Below are 21,682 nucleotides of genomic sequence, written 5' to 3' on the forward strand. Positions count from 1 at the left end.
TATATATATATATATATGGTGGATATGCTTTCTAATATTTGAGAGTAAGGTTATTAAAAATGCTCATTGTTCATAAAGAGCTTGTATTCGATTTTGCTGTTAAGCAAGTGAGTCAAACACGAATAATTTTTTTGAGTTCGATTTATGCACGAGCCAAAATGCTCGGCTTATTTGCCAATAATTAATTAAATAATAATATTTATTATTATTTATTTAAAATTTTATTATAATTATACATTTTTATTAATTATTCTCATTTTTATTCATTGAGGCTGACCCCGCAAGTCGAGTTTAGGTTAGGATTTAGGAAGCATAAATCGAAAGTCGGCATGTGGAGTTTGTGGGGACAATTGAATTGCATCTAATGGCTTGGAGTCTGTTTCATATGACTCAAATTCATATGTTACTATTAAATATGATGATTCATACTTAGCTATAGGAGAAACCAAATCAATAGGAGATAACATACTTCTAGGAATGGAGGTAAAAGAGACAACCATTATAGGAATACTAGTGAATGATATCTCTAAAATAGCTAAAGTTGAAACTCCTTACGAGACACTATGACTCCAGTAGGTTTTTTGATTGGTTAGTCCAAATGGATAATTTTTTTTATTGTCGAATGCTTACTAAAGAGTTGCATTTGTAAAAATAAAATTGATTGAACATGCTAAGATTTATTGGAATAATATCTTAATTAAAGAATGAATGTTATGAAAGATCATATTTACTTGGATTTAAATGAAAGCGATGTTAAGAACTAAATATTGTTCTATGCATTATTATAAGAAATTACATGGGCAATTATTGTTTTTAAAACAAGATAATTTTCCTGTAGCTGAATATTTGAACACTTTAGAAGATCATATTGTTAGGATCAATTGCATTGACAATAATTGGTAACTGACCAATAAATTTGTTATTGAATTTAGGTTAGATTTTAAGAATAAGTTTGACTTATTTGGTTCCTAAATTTAATATGATGCTTCCATTGCGCTTTATTAGTACAAAACTAAAAAAATCTACTTATCTTAAAATTAAAATTGGACCCACTCCACCTACCATCGAAAACTATTTGTTTAAAGCTCCTATTAATGAGAGTTCTAAAACTAATGAGGACCGAAGAATGAAATTTATTTAAAATTCTATAAAAATGGTCATATACTAAACTAATGTAAATTACAATTCTTTTTCTTAGGAGCTGAGAATCTTGTACGACAGCATTTTAGGGTATGTAGAAGTTGTTGGAGGAATGGATATAACAAAGAGGTGTTGTAGAATGTTGAAAGGAAGAGAATTGGTGATGTCGGGGGAGATTGGGAGTGATAAAAATGTTTCAATTGTTGTCCCGGATAAAGATTGTAGGGGACACAATCACCACAACGATATGAACGATTATGACTGCCCCAAGAGATCTACTAGATAGTCTCAAACGAGCTATAGACACACCACTTATACACGGAAAATGAGACAACACTCATTTAGGATAGAAATAAGTGAAATGCATAAATCACAATCAAAATTCTTAAAACTATAGATAAATACATATATAATGCTCAATTATATTAATTTAATACTAGTACTACATGAGAAAAAAGAGTCTCAAGGAAAACTAAATTGGATTTTTTATTCAGAATGTTTTGCATCTATCCGAGACAGATGCCGAAATAGCTTCTGTAACGGGTGATGACATCAAAATCATTTTCTCTTAGTAGAAGAGGGTTCTCGTTCCTCACTAGAAGAACTTAAACTTTTGCATTATGGTGATAGATAAACAAATATTGAAATTAACAGAGATGTTATAATTTTCTTGTAACTCAATCTTGTATGTGTTATTAATCTTTTTGATTATCTCGAATGGGCTAGCTCTAGCTTGAGCTTCCCAAAAGAATTTATAGGGAACCTTTTTATCTGCAATCTAATCTAAATCAGATTTCCTTCCTTAAAAATTTGGGATTTTATGAACTTGTTCGTTTGTTTTTAATACTTGATGTTCTACTTGATAATTTTCTTGTTCGCATGTTCATAAAGGGCTTGAATCTCTTAGAATCTTGCCTCGACATTAATGCTAAGCTCAATAGCGGGGTATCAATATTAGCTCTAAGTTTGTGAGGTGGTTTCGTTCATATGCAATCTCAAAGGTGTCATGACTTGTGGACTAGTTGGTGGAACGATTATAAACAAACTTAACCTAGAGAGAATCAAGTCTCACTATCTTATATTTTTGCTTATAAAGCACATGAGCATATTGTTTAAATTGTGATTTACCATCACTGTCTGTAATCTAACTGAGAGTGAGCTGTTGAATTGAAGTGACGTTTTGTACCAAGCTTATTTCATATAGTCCTCCATAAATGGTACATAAATTTCACATTCCTATCCAAAGTGATAGTCTTAAGCACACTATATAAGCAAACTATTTCTTTGAAGTACAACTCTGCAATATGTGTGTTATTCATCATCTTGTGATAATGTACAAAGTCTATCTTTTGGAGAAGCGGTCTACTATCATCATAATAGTCTTTTCTTCGTTGTGTTCATGGCAAATTCATTGTAAAATCTATGCTCACACCCATCGAAGGCAGCTCTAGAACAGGTGTTCTGCCGTTGGGACTTGGCTTAATAACATGTTTTGCATTGTCTGGCATGTGTTTTCATATTTCATACCAGTCCGAGCCAAGAAAAAATTTCTTTCAATAAAAAGTCTTATTATTGCCAAAATAACTGACCATTTTTCCATTGTGACTTCTAAAATACTCATTGAGCGAACTCTTAGGAATGCACAATTTACTATGTAAAAATAAATAATCATCGAATCTGTGATATTACTTTTACGATTTGTTCTGGCCTCATGATTAATGTAAAGAGTTAACTCGTCAATAGATAGTGATTCCATTGATTAATAGGGTGTTCACGTTAGTTCAACACAACTCCAATTGCTATATTGAAGGCGTCACTCTAACTTGGATATTTAATTAATATTTAGAAGAGTTGGGGAAGGAGCCTGAGTAACCTGTTTCTTCAAAGCTTTAGAACTATCACGTGCTTTGTTTGACGAAGTGAATTTATCAGATCTGTGAAGCTCCATCAAGCGCGTTGCTATTGATCTAAAGTTTATGATAAATTTCATGTAAAAGGAAGTCAATCCATGAAATTGACATACTTGAGTGAATAATTGCGGACTGAGCATGTTAATAATAGCCTTGATCTTGGCTAGATTTTTCTTAATTTTAGTCACTGATATAACATATCCTCGGAAGCAAATCTGTTTAGCCAAAAAGCGAGGTTTATTTGGGTAATAATAGTGTGGTCGAAGTGCTTTAAAAAACCCATTAGTGTTGTAAGTAAAGCTCCATAGTGTGAGTGTGCACCGAGATATTATCAAAAGATAACTTTACTTTTTTTGGATGAATGCTCAAAAAACCTACTTTATTAGCTACATGAAAGTGCTCGAAGTGTTGTACATGCCAAAGGACCTGATTATCCATTCTCATAATCAGTCCTGAGTCATGAAAGTATTTTCATTTATCTAGTGGCCCCATCCTTTTTTTGGTGATAATCACGACACAAATTGATCTTTGAGGTACTAGCTCTATGTAACTAGTCCAACTACTTGATGTTGATTTTGTTCATAACCCTACTTTCAATACACATATGCAAGAGCTTTTTTTTTTTTGACACGATCAAAGCTAGAATTGCATGCGAACTAGTACTCTCACGGACAATGTGTTTAGCTATCAAGTTTACAATCTATTCTACAACTCCTTATACTTGGTTGGTTGCATTCAATATACATATTTATTTGGGATAATAGATCTTAAAATGAAATTATTGTATGATGGATTACTCTCAATGGTGGCAACCCAGGAGATAGGCTGATGGTCAATATATTTTGGCACTCCTTCAGTATTAGTTGCACTATTTTTTATATCGGCAGTGAAACTCTCTATCTTTTAGGACCACCACTATGGTCCTATTTGTATTTCTCTCAAAGCCTACAAAAAATTAACACATGGCATATGGCCTCAGATCGTGCAAACACCAATTAACAAACTTTTTTCACAGAAAGAGCATAACGTGCTTCTCATCTTTAGTGAATTAATAAGCATTCTTAAAACTATCATTATTGATGCAAAAAATATATTGTCAGGGACGAATAGTGACAAGTGCAACAATATACTTTAAGGGACGACCCAATACGATATGACAAGTACTAATATGTATTACATCACACCACATATATTCGTAGAGTTTTCTCTAGCTGTGAACTCTACTAGGTATCTATCATCAAATGTGTTCTCATGCCCTCACTTTAATCAAGATTGGGAATATGGTTGGCCATGCTCATGTGTGGTAAGACTCAACTTATATATCGTTCAAGTAGGGAACATTCGCATACATACCACACAATTCTTATGTATTTATGTATCTAACAAGTTTAATATTTACATACATAATACTCAATTATTGAATATTACATAATCATTATCATCTACTTTTTAAAAATGAAATGCAATATTTCATGCATATGTTTGTGAAACTAAAGTGTTATAAATATTAGTACTAAAGTTTAGGTGTTAGATATGTAAACACATAAGATATGTGTGGTATGTATGTAAATTTCTTTTTAGGCAAACACTAAGTTCTCACAATTATCTTTATCAAATGATATTGCGGCATATTTTTCCTTTTAGGGTATAACCAGTATGAAAGATGTTGTAGCGAAACCACTATTGTTCACTTGGGCTTAGTTTGATGAACCCGTTAAATCATTAATTGATTTCTCTCATCAATAGGAGGTTAATACTCTAATTTTCTCATTTTCTTCTGAGTTCCTAATTTCATTATCTATTTTTTTCTAGTGCTCTCTACTCAATGAAAATAATTACTCTTCTTTGGACAATCAAACGTTATCTCTAAAATCATGGTATTTGAAGCAGTTCCTGACGGGGAATGACTTGGGGGGTGCTAAATCCACCCATCATAACTCCACCTTGAGTTGATCTCTTCTCGTTGGGGGCTGATTTGGGTGTTTTGACATGTGTACTTTTGCTATTTTATCATAGGACCACGCTCTACCTATAGGTGTGGCTGCTCCCATTTGAATATGTTGTTTCTCGACCTCAATGCTAGGTTCAGTATGTCAAGTAGGTATCAATATAGCTACAACTGTGTCACATTACCAATAGATGGCTTCAACCCTCTAATATATCTTGTCATAATGTGCTCTTCTAGTTCCATTGCTCATATTTTACATAAGTTCAAATTCAGCTTTGTACTCTTTCATAGATAAATCTTTTTGTTGCAGACTATAAATATTTAAGAATATATCTTGTCAATAATGCGGGAAACCTGCATTTTCGTCTTAAGCTTATGCTAGGTTATGACCTTACTCTTTTCTCCTAGTTGTTGTAGTCGCTTCAAATTTTCCCACCGTAAGGAAATACTCTTCCCGAATTTAAAGTTTGCCAATTGGACTCTACTATCTTATGAAACATCTTTATACTCAAAGACTTGTACCACAGTTTAAATCCATTTAATGAATTCATCCATATTTATATGCTAGTTAAAATATAGCAAATTAATCTTTTTAAATTCATTGTCTCTCTAATATTCAGTAACAAATTTCTAGGTTATTTGTTCTTTATGATTAAAAACTTCTTGGTGGAAAAGATTAACCTCATTTTCTTGATTTGATGAGTCACGATTATGAATATGAATGATATTTTAGAGTTGTCTTTTCTCAAATTCGTTAGACTTTTGTTGCAGTTGAAGAATTCCTCTATGCATATTTTCCATTATAAGCTTTTGGTACCCCCCCTTGAGTAAACCTCCTTGCCAACATGATGATTCTTTCCCCAATTAGGATTAAGCCTAGAAAGGGAGGGTGGCTTTTGGAGTGGCTAAAGGTGCGAGGGCGTTTTAGGTTAGGGCTAGGGTTAGGAATGAATATTGGATTGGGTCGAAAATTTAGGTTATGTGGATTTTAAATTTAGAAGTGAATCCCTAAATATTTATGATTTGGATGGCTCTGATATCACATGACAACGTTCTAGGGTTCTTAGAAGGCATTTGAGAATTGAATATATCGAGGTGTTGTAGAATGACAAAAAGGAGAGAATAGGAAAAGTCGGGGGCGATAGGAAATGGATAAAACTGTTTCGGTTGTTATCCCGGATAAAGACAATAGGAAACATAGTCACACGACAAAATAGGTGATTACAACTGCCCGGGAGATCAAGTACTTGTCTTGAACAAGCTACATGCACATCATTTGCATGTGAAAAATGATAAAACATTCTTTTAGGGCAGAAATAAAAGAAAATAGTTTCTAAATGCATAAATCACAACCAAAAGTGTCTTAAATTAGTTTACAATTAAGTACATATATAATGCCCAAGCAAATTAACGTCATACTAGTATTGAAAAAGAGGGTCCTAAAGAGACTAGCCAACACCAGAGGTTGGGCTTGTTAAGCGGGCCAAGGAAATTAAATCGGATTTCTGCTTCGTGATATCCCGTATCTGTCTAGGACGGACATGGGAGCAGCGTTTGCATGACTACAAGTATTATTTGCATCACTATAAATGATGAAATTGAAAAAGTTTATGATGGAACACCTCTTTCTAGTGATGATCTATAGTTCATTAATGATCCTCCATTAAATATAATGAGATATTTAAGTGCTAGTAAAAATGAAATGGAGGATTAGAGAAGAAATAATATTTTTAGTATGTATGATGTTTGTAATGAGAAAAGATGTTAAGTTAGTATAGATGGTGAAAGCGCAATGAATATCATCTCAAACCCACACAATTGCTAGAGCCAATCTTAAAAGGCGGAGTCATGACTTGAACCTTTCTATGTTAGTTGGCTCAACTATAATTCACTCCTCTCTTAATGTGCTATAATTATTGCAAGTCTTTTCTCTAGATTGGGTTCCACACTTCTACTGAGCCATGATTTAACCATGTTGTTGCGTTGATTCCGGAGAGCATATTATGTTGGCTATTATAATATAAGCTCGCTCATTGAATTAGTCGACAAAGCCAATTTTGTTCTTGGCTGCAGTAGTTGGAATCATAGAGATATCCATGGTGAATAAATGGTGATCAGAATGATTAACGGAGTATGGTTTTGAAGGATCCAGAAGGAAATTGGCATTGTTGGTGTTGAGTTTTTGGAATGTGATTGTACTGATTGTTTTTTATTTGTATTTTTTATGTTGTTTGTTAGAGAAAGCTTTAAAATGTACAAGCATCTGGCACCAAGATGATGCTCTGATACCATCTGTAATAAATAAAAGGCATAGTGAATGAACAATAGAGAATTGGGTGAACACTGTTCCGGTCTCATCTTCATACAAGGAATATTGTAGCCATGTTATAATGATTTTCCCTAATGCATCCAACTTTTGTGTTGATTGAACGGATCCATCAAGAGCACGACTAGAGGAAAAGGAATTGTTACAAGTGTTATAATTTGTTTTTGCTCATTACAGCTTTATTCATCACCTTCTCATACAGAAGAATTTTTGCTTGACATTCAAGAAAGAATTAACTAAAAAAGTCTGATCAAATAAAATAGAATCTAATAAGTTAAAGTCAAATCTACTCATGAATCAAAATATGGAGATTATTTATTTTGAAAGGAGGCATTAGTCTCAACAGTGCTTCTGCCATTTCCATTCGCTTTCTTCCATGATAGATGAATGCGTTACTTCATCATTATCTCTTTTGTTTTTTTTTCCTAATTTTGTCATTATCTTGAATGACTTCCCTTTTAGATTAGTTTGTTAGTGAATTGGTTCTCAGAGATCTGCTTCCTTATTTTAATAAACGCATGCATCTTATTGCCAGTTTAACTATGGATTGAAGAATGTAATGGCATGAATCATGGAGGTGGAGACTTCATGGTGTAAATGTGGTCATGTGAAAATGTTTAATCATCCCTGTCAAAGTGATTGTAGGAAAGAAATGTAAACATTTTAGGCATTGGTTCATCATAATTGACCTTGATCATAAATTTCTGTTTGTTGATGGTAAAATTAATCATATTGGAGCTTACCCGCCATTGAATTTCATATCGGGATGACAATAACATGATTTGCTGATTCAAATCTCATCTTGAAGCCATGGATACAATTTTTGCTATTTAGTAACCAAGTTCAGAAGTTCTTAGATGGTTTAGTCACATTAAACGTCGACTATCTGATGATCCTATTAGGAGAGTAGATGTTTTAGATTCGACCTGTGTTATGAAAGGCAGAGGTAGACCTAGGAAGACTTGGGCTTATTGTATACAAAATGATCTTAATTTACTAGAACTAAATGAAAATATGACACTAAATAGGACAAAATGGAGAAAAAGGATTCATGTAGCCGACCCCACGTAGTGGGATTAAGGCTTTGTTGTTATTGTTGTTGTTTTAGTAATCAAGTTCAGAAGTGCATGGATTTAAAGGTTAGCCTGATTAGTAAACTTTGTATACGTACCAAACGGACATTAGGGCTTAATTTTGCAATGAATTGATTGTGGAATCTGCACCACTACCTGGTGGTCAAATAAAATCAGAGCATGTTGTAGATTTGATCTTAACACAGAAACACAATTTACCTTTATCTTACTCGTCAAACTGAATTCTTCCTTACATAGTGTTTCAAGTCGGATGAATAAACATCCACAGTCAATATTGTGGCCTCAACAATGGTCCTTGAGCTTAACATATAAGTGTTTGCCTCTTAGATGATTGTGTTGACTAAGGATCAATTTGTGTCTATTTAAGGTGGTTGTAATTTTATAAAAGCAATTTTTTCAAAAGCTGTTATGAATATTATAGAATTTTTCCTTTTTATATAAATTGGCTTTTTTATATCTATCAAACTTTAGCAGATTTGGTTGTAAAAGGTTGTTTCAATAAGAATTTTATGAAAAGTAGCAAGGAAGTTGATGCCAAATAGATGTGTGTCAATGGTTTAAAACAAGCAGGAAAAAAAAATGCTTTAAATAGAACTTTAATTGTAGAGCAAAAGTTCATTCCTGGCTAATTCAGCATAGATTTGATCAAGGACCATTGTTGATTTTTTTTATATCTTCTTCCTACTCTTTAAATGTGTCTTTAGATAGCAGTTTTTTTTTTCCCTTAATCACCGAGAAGGGTGACCTTTATTTAGGTCTGCCTTCGGCCTAGATCAATCTAAATGAAATGCAGTCTCTATCGCTCCGCTGCAAGAGTAAAATATGAGACTTCATACACCTCAAAGCTCATAGGACGAAAAGAGGTTCTTTTGAGATCCTTATACTCATTATGCCTGGCATTGAATGAGCTGAGCATTTACCTTATAATGGCAGGTTATATTTGATTTAGCACCGGAATTCGCACTTGAACCGGATAAAACCAAATTTGTCAGGCTATTTTTCTCTTGTTCTCTCGAATCTACGGAGTAAGACATCGACTTCTCAAAAAGATCAATTATGGTCATTGCATAATGAGCTCCTTTGAAAAACATTGGCGCACGTGTAAACGAGGTGCTCTACCTAACTGAGCTATAGCCCTTGTCATAACCATTTTAATATAGAGACAATTTCTTGTCAAGAACAGTATCCCATAATCTCACATGATAACTCTCTGATCTGTTTATGTTTACTGGTAAAAGATTAATATTGCTTAGAAAACATATTTTACCTATAATCCATCGAAGTGATGGAGACCCTTTTTGTGGTGATAAATGACCTACTTAACCCAGTGGTTAGAGTATTGCTTTCATACGGCGGGAGTCATTGGTTCAAATCCAATAGTAGGTAGAACTTATTAGATACCGGATTCCATGGTATCTAATAAGTTTTTCTACTCATCCTCTTTTTTTCGTTCTGTTCTATCATCAGATTAATCAAATTAGACTTTATTGTGGTCAATTTGTGGAATCAAGATGTAGTGTGTAGTATATAAGAAATCAATCTTTTTATTTTGATTGAATGTATTGACTACTAAGAGGAAATTACTTTGATAGCTTCTACTCGTGTCCTAGCTCGTCTGAGAGCTAGATTTGCCTCAATTGCTTGTCTCTTACCCTCAGCTTTACTCAAGTTAGCTTCAGCTATTTCAAGAGTTTGTTGAGCTTCTTGTGGATCAATGTCAGTACTAATTTCCGCACCATTTCCTAAAATAGTGATCTCATTATTACTTATTCTAGCAAAACCGCCCACCTACATTCAAAGCCCCCTTTTTACCATTAGCAAGAACTTGTTTCAGTTGCATATCATAAGGAATTCGAACAACTGCTTCAAATACAGTATCAGGAAGTACAGCTTGCGGAACTTCAATATCCACGGGCTTATTAGCTAAATGGCAATTGGCACATACAATTCGACCAGTTGCTTCTCGTGGATTTTCATAAACCTGCTGCGCAAAAATGGGATATGCATTTGAAATAGATACTCGAGTTATTACATATATCATGATCGATACATAAATGGATCGAGTCATCTGTTCTTTTACCCAAGAAAACGTCTTTCTATTTAGTATGGTCCAATCATTGATCCCCGGAATTTATACAATAAATTTGATAGGTAGCTAGTAGAATTCCCTATCCACAAGTTTGCCATTGTATTGATTATACTGAAAGAATTGTACTAGTGGAATATAGTATGAATACCTTGAATTGAAAAGGTAGAAGTATAAAGAATTAGAGTGTAGAAAAATGATTTATTTCTACACTTTCTTTCTACACAAAGAAAGGTTATGATTTTATTAATATCAAAAGATCTAATGAATTATTCATTCATTGAATGATAAATTACTACAAGCGAAGGAGATACACGATTTAAAAAATGGAAGATCCAATATTTCACAATTGTATCTAGAATCACTGGAAAAGTGGAAACAAGACCAGATATAATCTGATCATTCTGAGCCAATCCAAAATCATTGTAGATCGAACCAATCATTAGTTCCCAACCATGGGTCGAGTGAAATCCGATCCATAAATCAGTAACTAAAAGAATCGAAAAAGCTTTGATTGTATCACTTAAGTTATAGAGAAATTCCTGAATCCAAGAATTTAAAATGAAAAGTTCTTTATTACCCAGAAAAAAATAACCACTTAGAATAGCGAAACAGATTAGATTTGTAGAGAAATGCAAAATGATATGGAAATGAGATTCATTTTGTCTTTGGACCAATTGTATTGTTTCCTTGTGCATTCCTATACGAAGCCTTTGCATATGTGTTTCCGAGTACTCCTTTATCATCTCGTCCAACAGGAATAGTTCTGCTAATTCCATAAATTTTTCTAGAACATTTTTCTCTTCAATATCATTCAAAGGGATTTCGGATTGCCTAGTATTCCACCAATTAATAACCCAAGTTTCTAGACATTTATTAAATGAGAGAGAAACCCACCAGGGCAAAAAGATTATAGACACAAGATATGGGAGGGAAGCCAATGCTTTCTTTTTTTTCATTCTGTATCCGTGATGTGAATTGTTAATGAACCTGTTTCATTGGTCGATTCTGTCTGAGATTTCTATGAAGTACGAAAGCGTAGGGATAGGGTATCAATTCAAAGGCCTAAAAAGAGGAATTATGTTTTACGAAAACAAAAGACATGTTAGGATATTTGATGAATCTAGACTTATTTACTTATTACTTATTAGACCTTTTACTAGTCTCAAGAGTGAAGCCAGACGCCATGTGTATGCGTATACAAAAGAGTTATTGTTCCATATACGTCTTCCCACTTTTGAGATGTATTAAGTTTCTTCTCTCATGCTGAGATTTATTCTTCAGTTCATTTCAAAATACTTCAATGGGTACGCGCAAGAAATAGGCCAATTCGGCAGCTTTTTGTTCAATTTCTCGTGGAGTCAAATCCTCATCAGTACGAGTCAAGGGAATGGCTCCTTGACCCTTGATTTCCATATAAAGGACACGACGAGGAAAAAGACCCTCTCTCACCTCCATTCTGATTGATTGGATATCTTTCAGAAAAAAACGAAGGAAGATGCGACGATCTCTTCCAGGGAATCCCCAACGAAAAAGGGACATTATCCCTTCTTTTCTATCGAATCGGTCATAACCACTACCTACATTCCATGAAATTGTGCACCACAAATAAGAACTAATGAATAGACCTGCGATCCCATAGAAAGACATCACGATCCCTTGTGGGAAAAAAAGGATTTGCTGAGACGGAAATACGGATATCAGATTTTTACCAAGATAACTGGAAGTTCCAACCACTAAGAATCCTAGTGAACCTAAAAAAAGGATACAGGCCCAGCAAAAATTACTTGTTTTTCGAGACCCCGTTATAAGTTCTATCCATATATGTTCTGATCGCCAGTTCATACTATACTAGATCCAGTTGCATTCGATTGGAATTGAGAGAATAACCCAAATGGATTTGACTTGACTTTTATTGCTTGATCCCGAAGTAACTTTCATCAACTAGCAGCATTCCGACAGGAACCATTAGGAATAATTGGTTAGACACATTGAGTTTCTATTGAAAATATTTTTCAAAAAATATTTGCTGATCATTTTTAATTTCATCATTTAATTGATTAAGCTATAACCGCATATACATGCATTAATGCCGTATATTATGCATCGGCATACATAACAAAACAACTCTTCCATTTGTTTTCGGAAAGGCCAAATATCATATATCCTACCGTATTACATTAAAAAAAGTATCTGTATAATGATCCAGTGTTGAAATAAATTGATGAGATTTCATCGTATTTAGACAATCTTATTTCTTTGGACATAAAGAGATAAAGAAGCCATTGCGATTGCCGGAAAGACTAGACCCACTAAAGGAACTATTAAGAGACCTAAAGGATGTACTCTTTACCTGCTTATGCATTCATAGCACAAGACTTTACTACTCAAGCTGCATTATATACTCATCACCAATACATCGCAGGGTTCATCATGACAGGAGCCTTTGCTCATGGGGCTATATTCTTCATTAGGGATTACAATCCGGAACAGAATGAGGATAATGTATTGGCAAGAATGTTAGACCATAAAGAAGCTATAACATCTCATTTAAGTTGGGCCAGCCTTTTTCTGGGGTTCCATACTTTGGGCCTTTATGTTCATAATGACGTCATGCTTGCTTTTGGTACTCCGGAAAAACAAATCTTAATCGAACCCATATTTGCCCAATGGATACAATCTGCTCATGGCAAGACTTCGTATGGGTTCGATGTACTCTTATCTTCAACGAATAGCCCGGCATTCAATGCAGGTCGAAGCATATGGTTACCTGGCTGGTTGAATGCTATTAATGAGAATAGTAATTCACTTTTCTTAACAATAGGGCCGGGAGATTTCTTGGTTCATCATGCTATTGCTCTGGGTTTACATACGACTACATTGATTTTAGTAAAAGGTGCTTTAGATGCGCGTGGTTCCAAGTTAATGCCAGATAAAAAGGATTTTGGTTATAGTTTTCCTTGCGACGGCCCCGGTCGTGGTGGTACTTGTGATATTTCTGCTTGGGACGCATTTTATTTGGCAGTTTTCTGGATGCTAAATACCATCGGATGGGTTACTTTTTATTGGCATTGGAAACACATCACATTATGGCAGGGTAATGTTTCACAATTTAATGAATCCTCTACTTATTTGATGGGATGGTTAAGAGATTATCTATGGTTAAACTCTTCACAACTTATCAATGGATATAACCCTTTTGGTATGAATAGTTTATCGGTCTGGGCGTGGATGTTCTTATTTGGACATCTTGTTTGGGCTACTGGATTTATGTTCTTAATTTCCTGGCGTGGCTATTGGCAGGAATTGATTGAAACTTTAGCGTGGGCTCATGAACGGACACCTTTGGCTAATTTGATTCGATGGAAAGATAAGCCAGTGGCTCTTTCCATTGTGCAAGCAAGATTGGTTGGATTAGTCCACTTTTCCGTAGGTTATATATTCACTTACGCAGCTTTCTTGATTGCCTCCACATCAGGAAAATTTGGTTAATTTAGTGAATTCTTTTTTTTTTACCCTATGCCCCCCAAAAAAAATATCATTTCTTTCAATGAAGAGGAGGTATGTACCTTCTTCTATTTTTCCATCTAGGATCCGAACTTTATAAAATAGGAACTGAACATTATCATTATGGCAAGAAAAAGTTTGATTCAAAGGGAGAAGAAGCGCCATAAATTGGAACAGAAATATTATTGGATTCGTCAATCCTTAAAAAAAGAAATAAGCAAAGTTCCCTCGTTGAGGGAACAATGGAAAATTCATGGAAAATTGCAATCCTCACCACGTAATAGTGCGCCTATACGTCTTCATCGACGTTGTTTTTTAACCGGAAGACCTAGAGCGAACTATCGAGACTTTGGACTATCTGGACACATACTTCGAGAAATGGTTCATGCATGTTTGTTACCAGGTGCAACAAGAATTATTTGTATCCTAGATCAGGATACAAATAATGAATCAGAGCACATGGAGCCATCTCAATATCTTCTTATCTTCCTCTAAAGAAAACTATAGAAAACTATGGTGGACTAACTGATCTTTACATCAGTTGATGAAAGAGCCCAATGCAACAAAATGCATGTTGGGTCTTTGAAACAGTTCGAATCATTTCGATAATAATAAGTTTTCTCTGTTTTACCGAGAAGGTCTACGGTTCGAGTCCGTATAGCCCTAATACATTCCATTTTTGTTTTGTATAGAAATTTGAGTAGTAGTAGGAACAAGAAAATAAACACAATAATTAATTCCAACGGGTTTAGCTTTAATACAATGGACCCATGTTTATTTTTATTTTCGCAGGTATTAATTAGGGATAGATAATGTCTATTAAATAAGGCGTTAAAATAATGATATCAATTCTTATTTTCTTTGATACATTATAGTAGGTATTAGTTGAGTTTAATGTATTTTACTGATCCACTAATACAATGGACCCATGGCTTTAAAAATTTTGTTAGACCAATTCAATTATGTATTGTTCCTTTGGCTAATTTGATCTAGATCCAAAACAATTGTTGTACGTAACCGATAGTTGAATTGTTGAATTAGTTTGATTTTTGATGAACTTTTAAGTTCTAATATTGATCATTTTTTTTTATTTTGTTCAGATGATTAAAAATAAAAGATTTAAATTAAATAAAAAGATAATTAAAATCTTATATGTGTTAAGATTTTAATTTAGAATTAAATTCAAAATAAGAGTCAAGCGTCTTAGATAGAATATTGTATATTGAATTAATGAAAATTTTATTATTAAATCATTTAAATTATTATAAAATATTTTGCCTCATCCCATTCAAACCCTACTTCGACCTTGTTCGAACTATTGAACCGTGAACCTCTCATTCTTTCGGTTAAATGCTCCGCTTGATTTTCAAAATGTTGATTCTATCATTTGGATTTTAGAGTATTGGAGGAGAAGAAGAGGAGTGGAGGTTTTGTTCCAAGGCTAAACCATGACATTGCTTCATAAATCCCACCCAAAAAAGTCAAAACTTAATGGGACTTGTGAATCATGTAGGAGATATATTTTATTGCGTTGCTTGCTAGAGAGTTGCCGGCAAGAGTGGGATGAGGGAAATTTTGTAGAGAGAGAGAAAGGAGAAAAGAGAATAATGAGACGTGGTTCAGTTTTTATTCATAATTTGATACTTAAATGCATCACATCTCTATTTGTAAAAGTAGAGTTAAATTTAAAATTCACATTAAGATCAGTCCTAAATTCTAGCATCTAATATTAGAGAAAATATAATCCTAAATGATAAACGCATTATAATTATAATAAAAACCTTTGAAATAATTCAAATGTACTAGATTAATCTAGATGGTATGATGCATGTCTTGTATTGCTTCCCAAGTGATAAGATTCATACCATGCCATTTAATGCTAGAAAAACTCAAAGCAATTCTTTGATAATATTATCTGTATGGTTGTACATAAACAATGTGGTTAAGCTCAAACATATTCTCTTCTAAGATGTGTGAAATTATCTGTATTATTGTATATATTTGGCATATGATCTTCACATTCTTGTAATTTCTCGGTTTGTCTTTTCCAACGGCATTTTAAAACACATATTGACACTTGAAAAAAATGACTGCAAATTACCTGTTTGATCTCAATTAATTGTTTTGAGAAGTCATCAATTTCTTGTAAACTAATTTTGTTTGATATACTGTTTTTCATCTTAAGGATGAGTACTAGTATTACATTCTTCTTCCAGCAGAAAATTGTTTGCATTCTTTGGATCAGCTAGATAATCTGATCTGTATTATTTTATTGTGAATTGAAGCTATCTTTTTAGATTGTAAAAAACCTTGTTAAAAGTAAGATTCTCATCTTGATATTACAGGTTAAACTATCTGACTATGTTGGGAAAAAGTATGTCATTCTCTTTTTCTATCCTCTGGATTTCACATTTGTTTGTCCAACAGGTAAATGCCTATATCATCTACCTATCATACAGAGGACATTGGCCTTGATGTAGTACCGTAAAATATTGGAAATTTAAATTCGTTGCTCACAATTATTATGTATTTACATATCTCACACCTAAACTTTCATATTTACTTATAGCACTTTGGTATAGCACTTTGGTGCTTTAAACCTATTCATGAAAATGTGCATTTCACTTTTTAAAAATGGTAATAGCACTACTTTGATATGATAATAAAAATTTGAGTGTTATTTGTGTAAATATGAAAGTTTTGGTGTGAGATATGTAAATGCCTTAAAATTGAATTCTATGTATGTAAATGCCCCTAAAATTTTTTGTTTGTGACCGGGTTACGTGCATTTGTTGCAGAGATAACTGCCTTCAGTGATCGATATTCAGAGTTTGAGAAACTAAATACAGAAGTATTGGGGGTTTCAATTGACAGTGTGGTAATTTTATTCATTAATTAGTAAATTTCTTTCACACTTCTGGAAAAACTTATTGAATATTAGATATATAGACTGCATTTTTTTCTATTTTGTTTTTCATCAGTGCAGCTGGAAAGGTTTACATGCTAATATCCTTCTGAAGCAGTCACTAAAAACTAAATTGTTTTAATTTCAACATATATTAATCTGTGACAAGTAGTACTCGATATAACTGGTCTCAAACATTCAATAGAATTACATTTTCTCTTATATTTTTCATTCATAAAGGTTCATATTTATATTTTGAGAAATTTACATACATTGCACCTATTTCTTATGCATTTACTTATCTCACACCCAAATGAAATGGTGGATAAGTAGGGTGCTTACTGCTTAACTTGTAAAAATTGAAGTTTGGGTGTGAGATAAGTAAATGCAGAAGAATTCGGTGCTATGTATGAAAAAACCCTTATATTTTTTGTAATGCCTTTTTTTTTTTTTAAGGTTAACACTCGTTAACAATATGCGACATCCCTACTCCACTGTAGTTTTTGCTTTCTCTGAACATGACGATAAACCCCAAAGCGTTGCAAATGTTAAGTATGAAAATGATCATTTTCATATTGATATTAATTGCAGAGTTGTAGTATAAGTTTTGCAGGGATCTGGTAGTTGAACATGAATGGTTTTTTCACAATTTCTTCTTTAAGTCGTGCACTATCATGCTTTAACGTAACTCTTTATAATAGCTATGCATTTATCCTGATTTATTGTAAGCTTCCTGGTGTTTGTGGAACACAAGTCATACAATGAGTTTCTACTAAAAAACTTTCTTTCCTTTCAGTTCTCCCATCTTGCATGGGTTCAAACTGATAGGAAATCAGGTGGGCTCGGTGATTTAAAATATCCTCTCATATCCGACGTGACGAAATCAATCTCAAAATCTTATGAAGTTTTGATTGCCGACCAGGTAATGCATTTTCAATGTGACAATTGAAAAGAAAAAGAAAGTTTAATTACAAGGCTGTCATCGTGCTTCAGTACATGCTTGTTAATGTTCCAGGGAATTGCACTTCGTGGTCTTTTCATCATTGACAAGGAAGGAATTATTCAGCACTCGACCATCAATAACCTCGCGATTGGCCGGAGCGTCGATGAAACCAAGAGAACTCTTCAGGTATCAATTTTTTGTATTTCCGCTCAAAAATATTCTACAAAGTTTCAGATATCATTTATTTCAATTTGATTTAACATGACAAAAAATTGCTCTTGTATATTATGTGTTGTGAACTTGAGAGGTAGAGGAAGAAGATATCTTGATAACTACATAACTTTGGAGCTCGTCTTAAATTCTAAGAAGTAGATTACCGAAGAATAAAAAGGCAAATTGTGAATGCCCGCAACTCAAAGGCGGTATTTGGTAGCATACTATTAATAGAATTTAGTCATATATTTAACTTAAATCCAACTAATCATCAAAAAATAAAAATTAAATCAAATGCTTTGTTAAATCTAATTTTATCGTGCTCCATCTTTTTTCTCTCATGTTCTGTCCCTTTCATGACATAAATCCAATTGCAAGGCGGATTTATCTTGCCGTCGTTCACTAACTCTTTCATCGTAACGTGGATTCGATAAATCTAGATTTATCGAACGAATTTAATAAATCTTATTTAATGTAATTCTACGTTATAGCCAAACACTGCCAAAAAAATTATTGCGAGCAGAATGAGAGGAGGGCCTTGGTTCAATCCCTTTATTTGCTTAACCTAATTCTATAAAGTTTATTTTTATAGGATACAAATGCACCCAAAACAACCTACTAATAAATACTAATTATCTATGATTTACCAAAGACATGTATTGACTCATCAACTAAACTTGGAACTATCCATTGGTGCTAGTTTAATAAGATGCTTTTATTATTATTACTACCACTAGAAAGATTTACATACATACCACTGCTTATGTATTTCCATATCCAACACCTAAACTTTAATTTTAATTGTTAAATATGTAAAAATATAGGAATTGGGAGGTATGGTATGGTATGGTATGTATGTAAATGCCCATTATTGTTGTTTTGGCGTGCAGGCTCTGCAGTATGTACAGGAGAATCCTGATGAGGTATGCCCGGCTGGATGGAGGCCTGGGGACAAGTCCATGAAACCAGATCCAAAGCGCAGCAAGGAGTACTTTGCGGCTATTTAGGTGTAAGCAACCCTTGTTTATATTTTTACCGTTACTGTTTCGCAGTTTTGCAGTGCTTGAAAAATTAAAAATAATATTTAATAAAAATGAATTATGCGTGTTGCAGACTTCACTCTCTTGGATGTGCCGGCTAAGCTGGGAGTTAATTATATTAGAATTTACTATTATTTAATGAGAAAATGGGTTGGCTGAAATTAAATAGCCATGTTTTTTATGTTTTCTTACATTGATTTGCCAAAAGCTGCTTTCACATTTCAGTCTCCCTATTTCATGAGCTTTTGATCGGTGACATTGTATTGGGTCCTAAGAGTATAAAATGTTTAGGTTCTTTTCTTTATTTAATATATATATATATATATATATAACTATATATATTGTCCTGTGTATCTTGATTTGTTCGTTAGCATTCATGGTATAAGATCCCTTGGGTCGGGGGTTCGGATCTCCTTTGACACGATTGACTTTAAAGAGGTGGACCTGGAATTGTTAGGCATGTTAGGTGTGGTTGGAGGCTTGTATAATAGCCTCTGGTCATTCTTTTTAATATATATATATATATAGTAAAATGTATAGTTTTTGGAAGGATAATTACATGCTAATATGATTAAATAATATTATGTATTATGATTGAACTAACAAAGATTAACATACTACTCAATTCTTATATGCCTAAATTGTAATTTTTTCATTAAAGTCATCTTATGCATGAAAATGTGCATTTCATGTTTTTACCAAGTTAAAAAAATGATTTTTTATGTAATATGAAAGGTTTTGGGTAGTTTAAATGTAAAAAATAGAGTGAGTTTGGTATTTAAGGACATTGAAATTGGGAGGTGTGTATGTAAAATCTCCTTGAACTAATTAATGTCTTTCAATACCCTTTAAAATATTAAATAACTTCAAAAGAATAAAGGAAAAGAAACAGTCTCGCCATAATTACTACAATTATAAATTATTAAATTTTAAAGCCTAAAGCTTGTCAAGCAAACAATTTAGAAAATAAATGCAGTAAAATACCATTAAATTAAGAGAAAATAGTTCTCATTAGCATGGAAATTATGTAAGATTGGATTAGCACTTTGTAACGGTTACTTGAATGATTTCACCAAAATGAAAATAAAATCAAGACCAAGCAAGCAACAAGCAAATACTTGTTTTTCAAGTTGGGAATGAAAATAAGAGAAATCAAACTTTTAATTATGGAAAATTTACATTAATACAACACTTCCTATTTATGTAAATATTTAACACTTAAATTTTGATATTAGTATTTATAACATTTTGTTGTCATTAGTGCAAGAAAATATGTATTCCACTTTTTAAAAGGCTGCAAAAGGTGATATTTTTATTGTGATGCTAAATAATTGAGTATTATATATTTATTCTTCAGTTTTAGTTGGGGGTATATTGGTTATTCTAGGTGTTTTAAGTATGTAGGCCCGGAGCTTGTTTACGCAGGCTCGACTCACAAGACTTTGATAAGTGATGTCTGGTTGGCCAAGTTTGGTAGGCATTGGTAGTCGACCTACTTCCTATTGGCAGATGATAGATAAGATCGAGTTAGTCAACTATGACCAATCGTCGATCCTCGATTCTTGATAAGAAACTTCCGTTGACAGAGCGAAGTCAGGCTATCAGGTAGATGATGAATCAACGTAATCTGATATATAATCATCCTTAGCTGAAGAGAGCTTGAGGGATGATTAAGTCTTGCTTTATTGATTCTTGATGATGTTTAGGGAGATTGTTGGGTGCTCATGTAGAACTGCAGAACCCGATGGGTTAGCTTCTACCTCAAGTTGGTTTTATCGTGATCAATGCGTTGGATCTCCTTGTGCTTCACTTCCAATCGAACTGGTCAAGTTCGGGCTCTTCGTTGGCCTTGATTGGTCTTGGTCTTGATACCTTCGATCAAACAATTGAACCTTCGAGTATCGTGTTGGTGGACTCTCTTTTGATTTGCCTTCGGTCTGCATCTTCAGATCCCCTCGAGATTCATGCATGCACTTTTCATATATATATATATATATATATTAAATATAAAATTTTAAATATTAAATATATAATGAACAAAAATATGTAAATACCCCCCCCCAAATAAAAATCATACAACAAAGTGATGAAAAAAGGGGAGATGGTGATGCCTAAACCATAAAACGCGTGGTGGATTTGATTTCTGACCAGTCATTGAAATATGGCCGCCTTTCTTTTCAAAGCAAAAAAATTGATATTTTGTCTTGATGGATGACTAATTTTAATATTTCAACTTATATCATCAATTTTAAGGTTTGAGGGAGACATTTAGAAATGTCTGAAAGTGGGTGTTAGATTTATAAATAGCAATGTTTCGGATGGTATGCTTGCAATTATCCCAATTTTTAAATAATGCTTTATATGCGATTTTATGATATTTTCTTACGAGTTAGGCGGGCCAAAGTTGACCAAGTAATATTTCCATGGAATATATCCGGAGCCTTCCCCAAGAAAACGTAGACCGCCGCCACCGTCAACGAGGCCGTTGTAACTCGTTTGGATTTTTCTTAAAAATAATATATATATATATATATATATATATGCTCTTTTTTATGATATATTAATTTTTA

General features: G+C 33.3%; 1 protein-coding gene across 1 annotated transcript in view; it reads left to right on the forward strand.

The window, feature by feature from the left end:
• LOC110034839 (2-Cys peroxiredoxin BAS1, chloroplastic-like) overlaps positions 1 to 19,374 on the forward strand; it is a 23,740-nt gene extending 4,366 nt beyond the window's left edge. Inside the window, exons 3-8 of the mRNA XM_020739081.1 lie at positions 16,357 to 16,438; positions 16,810 to 16,889; positions 17,713 to 17,838; positions 17,932 to 18,045; positions 18,963 to 19,081; positions 19,186 to 19,374. Coding sequence (XP_020594740.1) covers positions 16,357 to 16,438; positions 16,810 to 16,889; positions 17,713 to 17,838; positions 17,932 to 18,045; positions 18,963 to 19,079 — 519 coding nt within the window. The 3' untranslated portion in view covers positions 19,080 to 19,081; positions 19,186 to 19,374. The remainder of the gene's footprint in view (positions 1 to 16,356; positions 16,439 to 16,809; positions 16,890 to 17,712; positions 17,839 to 17,931; positions 18,046 to 18,962; positions 19,082 to 19,185) is intronic.
• Positions 19,375 to 21,682: the final 2,308 nt, after the last annotated feature.

The sequence above is a fragment of the Phalaenopsis equestris genome, unplaced genomic scaffold, assembly GCF_001263595.1.
Source record: "Phalaenopsis equestris unplaced genomic scaffold, ASM126359v1 Scaffold000002, whole genome shotgun sequence".
Lineage (NCBI taxonomy): Eukaryota > Viridiplantae > Streptophyta > Magnoliopsida > Asparagales > Orchidaceae > Phalaenopsis > Phalaenopsis equestris.